The 13,626-nt window shown below is 41.3% G+C and overlaps 1 protein-coding gene across 1 annotated transcript in view; it reads left to right on the top strand.

The window, feature by feature from the left end:
- PLBD1 (phospholipase B domain containing 1) overlaps positions 1 to 13,626 on the top strand; it is a gene marked incomplete at its 3' end in the record, with an annotated part of 41,231 nt that overhangs the window by 18,531 nt on the left and 9,074 nt on the right. The window contains exons 5-6 of the mRNA XM_082014164.1: positions 5,580 to 5,744; positions 6,908 to 7,052. Of these exons, the coding sequence (XP_081870290.1) occupies positions 5,580 to 5,744; positions 6,908 to 7,052 (310 nt within the window). The remainder of the gene's footprint in view (positions 1 to 5,579; positions 5,745 to 6,907; positions 7,053 to 13,626) is intronic.

Below are 13,626 nucleotides of genomic sequence, written 5' to 3'. Positions count from 1 at the left end.
TTAGAGGACAAAGATGGGAGAAGGGAATCTGATATTAAAAAAGAGGAGGATAATTAATGGCAAGTAGTCATTCTGCATGCCATTCTACAAAAACTTCAGTGGCTGTTCAGTGTAGATAATGTGACTGAGCTGTTGGGTCTTGTCACCACAGATCTTTTGCACTGGACTTGGAACCCTGGCCACTCACATGCCGATTAGATTGGGGGTGGCTTCTGTATCCATGTGTGAATGCTGGAAGGACAGACACTTCTAAAGTGCTTGCTGTCATTTCTTTACAATTGTTATTGAGCAAATGACACTCTAGGTATAAAGAGTAGCTGCAACTGCATGAATCAGCACATACAAAGTGTATTAAAGCTTTCATTCTTACCTCCAGGCATCAGATTTGAAATCTTCAAAGCCTCTCAGTTTTGGAGTATGTTTTATGCTGCTAAATGTCTTCTCCTTTTCTGTCTTCTAAGTCTCCCATTACAAAATACATAGTCGGTGCTGTAGCAGATGGTGCTGCAGGTTCCTCTGTTTGCCGGAGCCAGTAAGTTAATATCAGTCTCTTAACTTTGAGTACAGTTTGGACATTTGCTTTTGCACCTACATGTTTGGTTTTCCTTGGCATCAACATGATACTGACAGGTCTGCAAAGGTACATGCAGTTCGCTTTGAATACCATGCTACTTTTCAAATACTCTTGGGAGATTAGGCTACAACAGTGCTATTTGTATACATATTTACTACTGTTAGGATCCCTTTTAGGAAATGACGAGCTTGAAGGTTGTTGCTCCAAGCTTACACAGACAGTAAAAACAGGTGGAGATGCAGTGTTTAGGGACTAGCATTGAAATGAAACTTGACAAATAAAAAAAACCCCAGAGAAGACCAACAGTATCTTCCTTATTCCTTATGATTAAAGAACATCTGCCCTCCAAAGAGGCTGTTTTCAAATTTGCTCTTGCAGTACATATTATGAGAATGTTAAAAAGGTACTTTTATTTAATCCTTTAGGTTGTTGGTAAGTAAATGTTTGACAAATTTCCCATATAGATTCCCCCCCCCCCCACCCCCCCGCCCCATTTCTAAGTATTATACTTTGGTTCAATTCATCCAATGTTGTTTTGATCTTTGGGCAACAACTGCAGTAACAAGTATTTACTATTTCCATTACTCATTTCTCACCTTAAAAAATAATTGAAGAAACTTGTTACTGAAAGACCCCACAACAAATTCTACATGTTTTTAAAAGCAAATCTCTTTCCTATTGCATGTTTTCCATAGTGCTTTGAGAGTCTCTTCTTCCCTCTTTCCTTTGGTAGATACTACTTTTGTTTCATTAAGAAAATAATCCTCTCTATATGTGTATTGTCTTGGGATTATTATCATTGGGAACAAGTTTATCTTATGATCTCTAGTGGTGCAGTACTTTGCATCCATGGTGTTAATGAACATCAGAAATACTGAAAATATCTTGTGTATGGATTGTGTGGTGTTTTTACCGCTGCGCTCCTCCCATCCCCCTCCCCCCAAAACAAACCCAAAACCTAATCAAAACCCAAAACGTGATAGGCTGTATTTTGTTGCCTTGTGTTCTAACTGCTGTTGGGAAAAACTATGCATACTTCTAAATACAACTGATTACTCTGTAGTTACTCTTTATGTGCAGAGTGCAATTTTCCCACAATGTCCTAAGCTTAAAAGAAGGCTAAACTCTGCAGAAAAAAGGCTGGGAAGTCTTACTTTTCCCTCTAACTCCCAAAAGTTAGACAAACATGGACAAAGTTCTGTCCTGAACACTGAGAAGTTGGTTGGTTGGTGGGTTGACAAAGGTAGGTCAAAAGATGGAGAAAAAGGACTGTGTTTACAAAGTGTGTGGATTTCAATACAGGCAAAGTTGAACAAAATTGTTCCATTTTCAGGAGAATGGAAACAAGCTGTATCAATAGCTAACCTGCTTTTAATCTTACATCTCATGTCAAGGTTTCTTATCAGCACTACGCATCCCTTTTCAAAGTTGCAAGTAGCTGGAGTTTTACACATGGTGGATTAGTTGATGTACACTTATTTGAGGAAGACGAGTGGAAAGATCTGGCTTCCCATTGTCCTGTACAATGCAGAACAAATTTCTACGAACTACTACAATGTAGTTTGAAGCTTTGCCGAATCCAGAAAGTGCTTAAATGAGAGTTGGATTATGTGCACACAGGCCACTCTGAAATGTTCCGTTTTTCTTTTTTTCCCCTAAACTTCAGGTCTACTTCACTTGAATATTGTAGAACCATTGTGTCTGCCACACATAATTAAGCCTTGCTACAGAAAGAAAATTTGGTTTGGATGTGGAAATGTTTGATAGTAGTACTAGTACATTTTTCTTTTTATTCCTATAGGTATGAAGCATATGTTTTGTAGTGTACTGTTCTAAACTCTTTTTAGTTGCATGAAATCTGGTTTCCTGCAGAGCTATTTTAGATAGGTGCTTCCATTGAGACCTTCATGAAGGCAATGTATACTGTAAACTTACCTATTTTTAATTTGATATTTACAGGTAACATTAAGAATGATGTCAAAATCTGAATACATTTTCATGTTAAAGTGTGACATTATTGTGTCTGGTTTAGCAACATTTTATACCCAGTAAACAAACCCAGCCCTTTTGTCAAGACAATTTCTGAAGGAGGGGCACTCAAAGAACATTAAGCCTTTTCATCTGCCTAATGCTCTCCCAACGCTGTGATTAATCTTGGGCTTGTCTACACAGGGAAATTACCCTTGAATAAGGAGGTGTCATAGTTTTAAGTACAATGATTCTAGGACAGCTCTCTATTTGTGCTTCCTTATTTTGTATTGAAAATGCTCACGCATGGGGAAGTTACTGGAGAACAGTTGTTACAGAATAACATCTATTTTACTGTCCCATGTAGACAAGCCTTTAAGGCTGGTTCTCTCCTATCTGCTCCCCTTTCTAAGTTTATTTCTCCTTACAGCTCATGTAACTCAAACTCAGTTTGAAATTTTTTTTTTTTTGCTGTTCAGGGTGATACCCTAGAGGAGGAGCCACACATTCTAGAAAAAGACCTTTTTCCTCTTCTTGTGTCTATACCACCTCTCCACTTGTCATTTTAGCTCATTCATTTACATCCTGAAGAGTGAACCATGCACGCAAGGAGTTTTTCTGACATTGCTGTGTGAGATGGGAGAAGGTGACTACAAAAGATTGTAATATGCCCTATATTATGCACTTGTTACAATGCACACTTTTTTGGGGGGGGTCTAATTCTTGCTGATGGACAGTGATTAACTCCTCATAGAGAATACTTCTTCATATATCCTGGAAATCGGCTGTAATAATTCCCAAGCTGTGGCGCTCTGCTTTGTGGTAGATGCCTGAGGCTACTCCTGAAATTCCCAGATTTGGCCTGCATTGTAGATGCCCAGGTCTTCTGTTTGAATGCATTGTTCCTCTGGAGTTTCAGACTCCAGAAAAGCTCTGTGCACTGTGCTTGTGTGATGTCTTAAACACAAAACCAGGTTTATCCAAGCAAAGGAATGAGTTCTTGGAAATAAACTGGAATGAAATTTGCTTGCCCCTCAAAAGAGAAATGAAAACAGAACCCTAGTGGGTACTTAGCCTAGTTCTTCTCTTACTTCTCTGATACTTTGGCTGACTTAGGGAGCTGGCAACCTAATGTCACCCAGTGGAGTCCTAGGAATTTATATAACCTTTGCTGCTTTGAGTGGGCCTTTTCTACTGCTCTCTGGCCACCTTTCTGTGCATATAGTTCTGATAGCTTCCTTGCTTGGCACCTTTGTTCTAGTTCTAGCTTGAATGGACTTCCTAGTAGTTACTGAATTTTTTTACTTGAAATGACTGTAAGATAGCACAGAAATGTGAAACTTTAAAAAAAAAAAATACAGTCAATTCAAGTGATGCTGCAGCAATATCAGTGTAGCTACCTGTAGATGTTGCAATGAAGGCAGGTTTTATGGAAGAGAAGATGGAGTGGTAGCAAATGGGTGGCAAGTACAATTAAAATGTCTTGGGGCTGGCCGACCATTCTTATATGTGATCCTGTTTTATCCCCTCCCAGTGGTACTGTACAGTAATGGCTGTGTAAATTGGACACTCGAAACAGCTGCTTCTGATTGTGTGGTGGGCTTGCAGACCTTTAAGCGCAGCTGGATGGGGGAAAATTGTACTGAAACAGTGCCAAGTCTCTCTATATGGATTCCAGTGAGATAGAAGTTGTTGGGACTTGTTTGTAAATGATTCATACCACTGAGTTGCTTAAAACTGTCCAAAGATACTTGATGTTTATTAGTTGTGGCCTTTGCTGCTCCCTGTTTGGGTCCTTACAGCACAAACATGATGAGCTAAAGCAATGTAACATATATGAAAGTTTGCTTGGATTTCTTCCTCAAACTATAGCTGCTGTTAGGGCCTTCTGTGGGGCAGGATTTTACTTGCAAGAATGGCTTATTTCTCTCACTTGTCTTGGTAAGCATTGTGCGAAGGTTTAATTCCTTCCCCTGGGATATATGGACTAGAGTTTACATTATTTTTGGTTTTCCTGTTGGTTATTCTCTCTGCCAGAACAGCAGATGGATAGTACAGAATTCAGCCTTCTGAATAAAAAGTAAATGGATTTGGTGCTATTTATTTTTTTTCCACGTCCTTGTCTCCTCTTTATTGTGGTTTGCAGAGAGGTCAGCTATATGGTTTAATAACGGTGATTTATATAGCAAGCTATGTGTTTCTTTGCTATATGATTGTGTCCCATTCTAAAATTACTGTTCATAGCCCTACAGTGTTGTGTGTTCTGACTTGTTTTCGTTAAGCCTTGCCTTAACTAAAGGCACGGTGCAAGCAAGAACAGGAAAGATTTAGAAAACGGTCTTTGAAGGTTGAGGTTAGACCACTGTTGAGTTCCTATTTCTGAAGAAGCAAATTAAGAGAAGGTTCTGAAGAGCATATTGCACAAGGAGTTCTGTGTAATTAACCCTGGATAGTTCTAACCATAAGCGGTTTTCGCAAGCATGTAGCATAGCAAATTGCCTTTTGACTGACTTCCTCTCTTCAGCTAGTTCCATACTTCATTAGTGTTTTTATCATATCTTGCTTCCCTTGCTTACTTCCTCCTCAGTCCTGAGGATGTCTTAAAATTGCAGTCTTTATAAAGATCTGAAAACTCACAAGAGTGTTTGTTAAGGTAAGGCTCTTTAAAAGCATCTAGATAACAAAACAAACAAACAAAAAATCTTACTATTACCCCAGTGTAACAGTAACAGCAGACTGATTCGTATGCTGTTTGTGAAGACACACAAAAGTTTTGTAAGTTACTGCTAGTGTCGTCTTTTTCCTCAGAAATGTTAGTGGTAATTAGTGGTAATGCCACTACAAGGGCCAGACCCTTAAAGATACCTAGCTGCCTAATTTGACACTAAGTTTGGAGCATCTGGGCCTTGTGAGCAGGTATTTCATAGATCATGTAAAAGCTTCCTTTGAGAACAAAAGGAAAATTCTAACAGCTGAGACTGTCTTGATGCTTCTCTGAAAGTGCTTTTTGTGGTCTCTCTCTTCTCCCTTTCCTCAGCCACTGAGCATCTTTGATGTCCAATTTCTGAATGCAGTTGGAGACCTGTTGGACCTCATTCCTGCATTATTTGAGTATTCTGCACGGAGTGGGCAATGCAATGTGGAGCCAGGAAGCCATGGGAAATATCAGTGGGATATGGGTCACTGCTCTGCGCTCATCAAGGTGAGCACCAAGAACATAATCTCCAGTGACTGTGTTGATTTGCAGTGTCATGAGTCTGCGTTTCCGGAGTCTTCACTGTTTATGTTGTATGAGCCTAAAGAGGCTCCTTGTCAACCAGGGTGTTTTTATGCAGTTGTCATTTGTGCCTCCATAGAATTCTGGGTCCAGTTTTGCTCACTTGTGTTCAAAGGCAGGGAAAAAAAACCCCAAAACAAAACCACAGAGACTGACAATGAAAAGCTACTAGAATTACTACAGAACAGGGAACTGCCACAGAGAGGAGACTGGAAGAGGGTAATTTGTTTCACCTAGCCAAGTGAAGTCTGAAAGGGGGTATTGTGAATATCTCCAAATGCATTGGATAAATAAGCAGGGAGGAAGGGAAGAGGATTACTTAAACTAAAGGACAGTGCTAGCACAAGAACAAATGAGTGTAGGTGGCTATGCTTTCTAAGTGTTAACATTGATACTCTGGAATGGCTTTCCAATGGGAGTAATGATGGAAAAAACGCTTTTAAGATAAGTCTGATATATCATCACAGCAGTTAAATTTTTCAGTTAAAATTATCAAGGATCTAGTCGGAATAGGGAGATTCCATGTATCCCAGAACAACAATATTCACCTTAAATTGAGATGCATTTACCTACAGCAAGAGGTTTCTGAGCTAACAACAAATCTTAGAATCAGGGAAATAACTTGAAAAGATGTACTATTAATATATATATATTCCTTTTCAGAATGAATTTACTTGCATTTGCTTACATACTTTAAAGTCACCCAGAGGCATTTTCACAGAAACAATATGTTCTAAGTTAAGGCTGGATATGTTTGCAGAGAGCTGATATGAATGTGTAAATACAAGTATTCAACAGGAAACAAAAAATACCATGTGATGCAGGTGTCCCAAAAAACTCTACGGTGTTTTATTGTGAAAAATAACAACTGATTATTTGAAAACAATATATGGGCAAGAATTATTTCCAGAGGTTTCAGAAATTCATTATTAAGTACACAGTTAAAAGCACAAGAATCTGCTCCTTCTTGAATAATACAATTAATCAAACTAATTAAAACAAGTTGTTCTTCCAGTTTCTATTGAGTACAAAACATGTAGAGTATAATAGGGTCTGAAATTATTAATCTTTCTGCTTCTGTTTTCCAGGTTCTACCTGGATATGAGAATATATATTTTGCCCATTCCAGCTGGTTTACATATGCAGCCACGCTGAGAATATATAAGCATTGGAACTTCAATATAGTTGATCCAGACACTAGCACCAGCCGTGTCTCATTCAGCAGTTACCCAGGTACAGTCAAGAAACCCAGAACAATGTAGATATCCAAGACGGTATGGACCATCTTACTGTCTTGCAAATGTCTTGCCTGTAAAAAGGAGAATACCTCAACAAGCACTGGCTTCAATCTACCTTGAAACTTCTAGCCACCGAGAGGACAAAATGTCATCTTCAGTTTTCTGGCTTGAACATGATGTTGTCATCGTCTTTTGTTGTTGATTAATCACCTTCAGTGCTCTGAATAGTACTAGTTAAATATTCTACCTCTGGCACAAACATGCTGCTTTGAATTCTGCTCGTGTAGTCTGCAGTCATCTCAACTGTTCAACTTCTCACCTTGCCTATAGCATTCAGATGTTTGGTAATAAGTTTTGAACGCCTCTGTTTACCACTGTGGCATGACTCGTGCTCTAATGGGTTTATTAGAGAGTACCAAACATCAGCCATTTCAAGTTGTACTGACTTTTTTGGGTTAGCAAACCTTCAGTAGTTTTTGTTCTCCCCTCAATCTCCCTCTTCCAGCTTCCCTATAAACTGTTGCAGAGGGGAGTATTTTTTTTTTTAATTCTTATGTCATGTATTAGTAATATAGCCAGCCAGGATATTTAAATCTCCTTCAGGAAGCTTAGGCAGTGCATAACATTCTCAAGTTGCCTGGAAGAATGTTAGACATTGCCAGCAGTTAATGTTTCAGTGGTAAAATATGTACTCTTACTAGAGCAGCACCAAGAAATGTGAACATGAAAAACCAAAGCAAATCTAAGACTCTAAGAGTAAGCATTGGCTAAGTTTTTAAAGCTGGAATTTCAAATTCAAGAATGCCCAAACACTTGAGAACCTTTGTAATTTTTTTTAAGTCAAGTATGTGCCGTAGGAGACTGTCTGATTCTGATGAAATTTTGTTGGTTGAGGATTTAAAAATGTGTTTTATTGAATTACTGTGCTTGCCTTACTACAAAGGTAAGGGTTCTTCATGGCTGGGACTCTTGAGACTATGAAACTGTTCTTGAAAAGCAGTTGCATTCATTTAATGTTGAAAGCAATTTCTTTTTTCTGTGGGGTTCTGACGCTCTTCAGTGACCCTCAGGAATGCAGCATTTTCTGACCACTGAGATTTCTGCTTTGAGGAAGGAGTAGAAGTATTCTGGCAAATGTCTTAAGTGTACAGCCTTTCAAGAGCATGGGTTTATCTCTGATTCCTTTGGGGAATTTCACTCACTTGTTGCAAGGAATTTTGCCAAGTCCATGTAACCTGGTAGAAAGCCAAGGTTTCGGTCTGAGCTCTGTTCATCAGCTGAATGTACAGAAGGTTGTTCTGGGTCTTGTATCTCTCAGCAGAAATACTGTTGGGGGTAGTGCTATGCTTCAGGAGAATGTGTCTCTCTTTCCCAACTGTTGCATGCTGCCCTGTGCTGCAGATTCAAACTGGGGATCAGGATCAGCCATACAGAACATTTATTTTATTTTTAGTGGGTGTCCATGGTCATGCCTCTGGGATCCTTTTGTGGATTCTTTGTATAAAGTGAAATATAAGTCTTCTGTTTTGATGAGACTGATAAAGCTTGCTGTATGGGAGGATACTGGAAAATCAGCTACTACTGTGCTGAAATGTACACTACTGAACAGATGCTGTCAAAAATCCCAGTGTGCTTCCCTGAGGCTGAAGTCTGCAGAGATGGCTGATTTAAAAGCTTTGCTTGTGCCGGGTTGACTCTGAGACAGTGATGTAGTAAGGTGTACTTCTATCAACAAAATTGAGGGAGAACTGTTGCAAAACAGTTCCCATGGCTACAGTGAAGTTTGAGAGACTTGCGGTATGCAAAGTGTACTCACTGGTTGCCTAATTACAGGGTACCATCACAAGCACTAGACAAGCATGATCCACTGACTTCAGCAAATTACATTAGCTCTGGGTGTAGCTCACAAACTTGCAGTTTTCCAGAGAATGAGCAAGCTCTAAGCACTGGCCTGGTAATGATCTAGGGACATAACACAGGAAGGAGGGATCTGCCAAATTCCTTTCCTGCATGTTGTGATGAAGCTTTATATTTTCAGGGCATCTGGCCATGGAATCTGCATGATTCTTGAAGACTGCAACTTCTCCCTGCGTGCAAGTTCCTGTTCTTATTCTCCATCCTGATTAGACACTAAGAACCAGTAAGAAAGACCAAGCTAGTGAGCTCCTGTGAATTGTAACATGATCCTAATGTACATAGAAGTATTGACTTTTGGAGGAAACAAAGAGCATTAAAAAACAGGTGTCCTTCCAGGTCTTCAGTGACACTTAACTGAGTGATTAAAAGATTTCTGTCATCTAGTAGATTGGATATGAAGTAAAACTCTTCTGGTGTCCAAAAGCTGTGTCAGAAAATCCTCAAGGAGTCGTTTGCTTTCTGAGAAGGAATGTGCCAACTCCCTGATTTCTCCTGGGATCACAGAGTAAAGGTGTACCGATTGATTATTTACTGAACTTCAAAAGACAGACTACTACACTGCAAAAATTAATATTTGTTGTGATTCAAAGGATCTAAGACTGTTCACTAACGATGGTGCATGTCAGCATGTGCCTTATGATACAGCTAGATGGCCTCATGCTTCCTAGCTTCTGCTGTGTTTGAGCAGGTAGGAGGTCAGGCAGGAATTGCAGAGTCCACCCTGGCTTCACTGGCAGTTCCCCCCATTCCTGCCAGCATGCTCAAATGTCTGCTGTTACAGCAGGTCTTGTCTTTGTTGCTTTCTCCCTTTCAGACCAACAGTAGTACTGCAGAGGCACAGTCAAGTGGAAATGAATGGGAGTATTAATCTCTGCTTTTCCAGGATGATTTAGCCACTTGCTGCTCATTTCCACACTAATCCTCACCTCAGCTCTGCTCGTAGTCTTATCTTTCTCTTCTGTTGAAGAAGCTGCATGTAGGATAGCTCTGTGAACCTCTGGAAAGGAGGAGTGTCTCCAAGCTGAATGCTTGGGCACCCCTGACTTCAGTGTCTCGTTCAAGCTCTGGACAGAAGTACTTAATGTGGTTGGTGAATCTATGCACAGAAAAGAGAACTTAAATTGTACAGACATGTTACATTTGCTCACGAATGTTGTGTGAAGCTGTACTCATTTGCGGGGGGTAAGAAATGTGATGACAGAGACAAAGTAGGTGTTGTGTTGTGCAGGACATATCTAGTAAAACATCAGAGAACCCCCCCATGCTATGCAGGCACTACTCTACACTGCCCCATTGAGGCATTCAAAGAAATGAGACCAATTAACTGATGAAATTTGCAGTTTTCCTTGGACAGCAGGGAGGCTGCAGCTCCCAAGACTTATGTATGTTTGGATGGACCTCTTGAACAGTTCGTTTTGAACGCCAGTGAAGAAAGGGAGTCTACCATTTGGACCCAAGCACTCTGGTTTGGGTAGTGACCTACTCTTCCTGAGCTGAGCCACAGTCTTGTTAAGTATGCTACTCTGATTTTTAGCTGTTTAAGCAAAACAGTTGAGAAGAACTTTACTGCCACCTTTGCTCCTCTGGTCTGCTGTTATGATCTGGCTTGGTTGAGACAGGCTGTGACATAGGAAGAACAAGATGACACAAGTTGTCTTGATGGATGGCTAAACATGTGCTCCTGAGGCAGGAGAGAGAAGTAACATGTGCCACTTGCTTTGAAGCAATCTGGTGTTAGTGCAGGATCAGAAAGTGCAGCATGATCCTTCCCCACAGCCTGAGCAAGAGCTAGAAGGAACATAAGATGGAAAGGGTGGTAGCTCTTGTAGTCAGGGGACCAGCTTGGTCATGAAGTATTGCTACACCACTTCTTACTTCCCTGCTCCCTCCAAAGCTGGAGGTAGAGGCCAGTGTCTGATGTACTTTGGACATGAGAGGCCAAAGCTATAGTGTGGGATGTGCTATTTCTTAGTGCCTAGGAGAGGTCTGCAAGTAGGAGGAAGGCAACTGGCAGGAGCTCAGTCTTAGTGTGAGAAGCAGCTGCTGCTGTGATTAAGAAAGCTAATCTGGAGAAGACATTTCCTTTCCCATTGTCAAGTGTGTTTATAGCCCAAAGCATTGAGCATCTCAGCTGGGAGCTACTCTCATCCTTGTGAGGTGATGGCTAGACTTCATGTCTCTGACTTCCAGCCTATAATACTGACCTTTTCTGTACTTGAAGGAGCACAACAACCTCTTAAAACACAAAAAAGGCTGATGCCATCAGGTTCAGAAAGCAGCAACCTACCTCTTTAGGAACAATAGCTGCCAGGAATGTGTTATACATACCTCCCCCCACCCCCCATACACTTTGGTGTGCTGGCTGTTCGGAGAACACTGTGTCTTAGATTTCAAAAAATATTTTGCTTTGCTTGGCTGATTAATATTGTCATGATGACTGAAACTCCAGACTATGGAAACTTCCGTTTTCCAGTGGTGTTTGGAAACTTAATCTAAATGGCTCCGCCCCAGAAGATGCAATGAGAAGTGCTTTTGCTTTTTTTCTGCATAGGAAGAGTCAGGTTCATTGGAAAGGAGGAAAAGGGGGGGGAATACTGAGAGTTGCTGATAAAAAGGAGAGATGGGTTTACAGTAAAAAATAGGTGAACTGTACACTGGGATGAAATAAAAGGGATTTTCAATTGCAACAGATTCTGATACATACTTACAAGCACAAGAATGACACAAGAGGACATCAAATATTTGGTGATACAGGATCATAGAATAGTTTGGGTTGGAAGGGACCTGTAAAGGACATCTAGTCCAACCCCCCTGCAATGAGCAGGGACATCTTCAACTAGATAAGGTTGCTCAGAGCCCCATCCAACCTGACCCTCCAGGGATGGGGCATCTACCACCTCCCTGGGCTACCTATGCCAGTATACCACCACACTCATTGTGAAAAATTTCTTCCCTGTATCTACTCTGAATCTGCCCTCTGTTAGTTTAGAACCATTACCCCTTGTCCCTTTGCAACAGGCCCTGCTAAAAAGCCTGTCCCCATCTTTCTTATAAGCCCTCTTTTAAGTACTGGGAGCCTGCAATAAGGTCTCACCAGAGCCTTGTCTTTTCCAGGCTGACTGAGCAACCCCAACTCTCTCAGCCTGTCCTCATAGGAGAGGTGTTCCATCCCTCTGATCATTTTGGTGGCCCTCCTCTGTACTCGCTCCACCAGGTCCATGTCTTTCCTGTGTTGAGGGCTCCAGAGCTGGATGCAGTACTCCACATAGAATCTCACCAGAGCAGAATAGAGGGGCAGAATCACCTCCTTTGACCTGATGCGGCCCAGGATACTCTTGGCCTTCTGGGCTGCGAGCGCACATTGATGGCTTATGTCCAGCTTTTCATCCACCAGTACCCCCAAGTCCTTCTCGACAGGGCTGCTCTCAATCCCTTCACCCCTAGCCTGTACCGATACTGGCGATTGCTCCAACCCAGGTGCAGGACCCTGCACTTGGCCTTCTTGAACCACATGAGGTTCACAAGGGCCCATTCCTCGAGCTTGTCCAGGTCCCTCTGGATAGCATCCCATCCCTCAGGCGTGTCAACCACACTTGCCAAGGGTGTACCCGATCCCACTATGTCATTGATAAAGACATTAAACGTTACTGGTCCAATATGGACCCCTTAGGAACACCACTCATCACTGATCTCCATCTGGACATTGAGCTGTTGACCACCACCCTCTGGATGCGACCATCCAGTTCCTTATCCACCCAACAGTCCACTTGTCAAATCCATCTCTCTCCAATTTAGAGAGAAGGATGTTGTGGGGGACCATGTCAAAGGCCTTACAGAAGTCCAGACAGACAACATCCGTAGCTCTTCCCTTGTCCACTGATGTGGTCACTCCATCATAGAAGGCCACTATGTTGGTCAGGCAGGACTTGCCCTTGGTGAAGCCATGCTGGCTGGCTGGAATCACTCCATGTGCCTTAGCATAGCTTCTAGGAGGATTTGTTCCATGCTCTTCCAGTAGTTCCCAGGGTCCTCCTTTCTACCCTGTTTAAAAATGTGTGCAATGTTTCCCTTTTTCCAGTCACCAGGGAAATTCAGACTCTTCAAATATCTCTAGGCTTCCCCCAGGTTTTATTTTTGTGGTTGTCTTTGCCTTGGGTAAACTAGTTGTTTGTGTGTTAACTTCCCCTTTTTTTCAGGGTTGCCTATGTCTTAAATCAAAATGGTATATGTTGCCTTGGAGTAATTAGGCTAGTAATGGTGTATCATCGAGGGCATGCTGTAGTATAAAACATTGCAGGATAAAACTTGGGAAATACTAAGGCCCAGAAGGAAATCCCCTTGTTTTCAGCTTAGCTGAGCTTTGCAGTTTATTTGAATTACAGAGATCAAACTTCAGTTAATTCAGCATCATTACTTGTGTTGACACTTGCTTTGAGTTGAGTTTTTCTGTTTTATCTCAGCTGTTGATTAAAAAAGAAGAAAAAAACCTATTTGCTTTATTCTGAAGTAGGGCACTTGGCATTGGCACCCACATGGGAGTTGGCATTCAATTCAAATCACAATTGTTTAACAATTCCATTTCTTGTCTCTGGGCAAGCAATTGACTGATTACACAACAGTTTATTGTTGGAGTATCCCATGTCATTCTATAA

The sequence above is a fragment of the Phaethon aethereus genome, assembly GCF_964289735.1.
Source record: "Phaethon aethereus genome assembly, chromosome: 1".
NCBI lineage: Eukaryota > Metazoa > Chordata > Aves > Phaethontiformes > Phaethontidae > Phaethon > Phaethon aethereus.
Note: the sequence above shows the minus strand (reverse complement) of the source record. Positions and strands in the feature narration are given on the sequence as shown.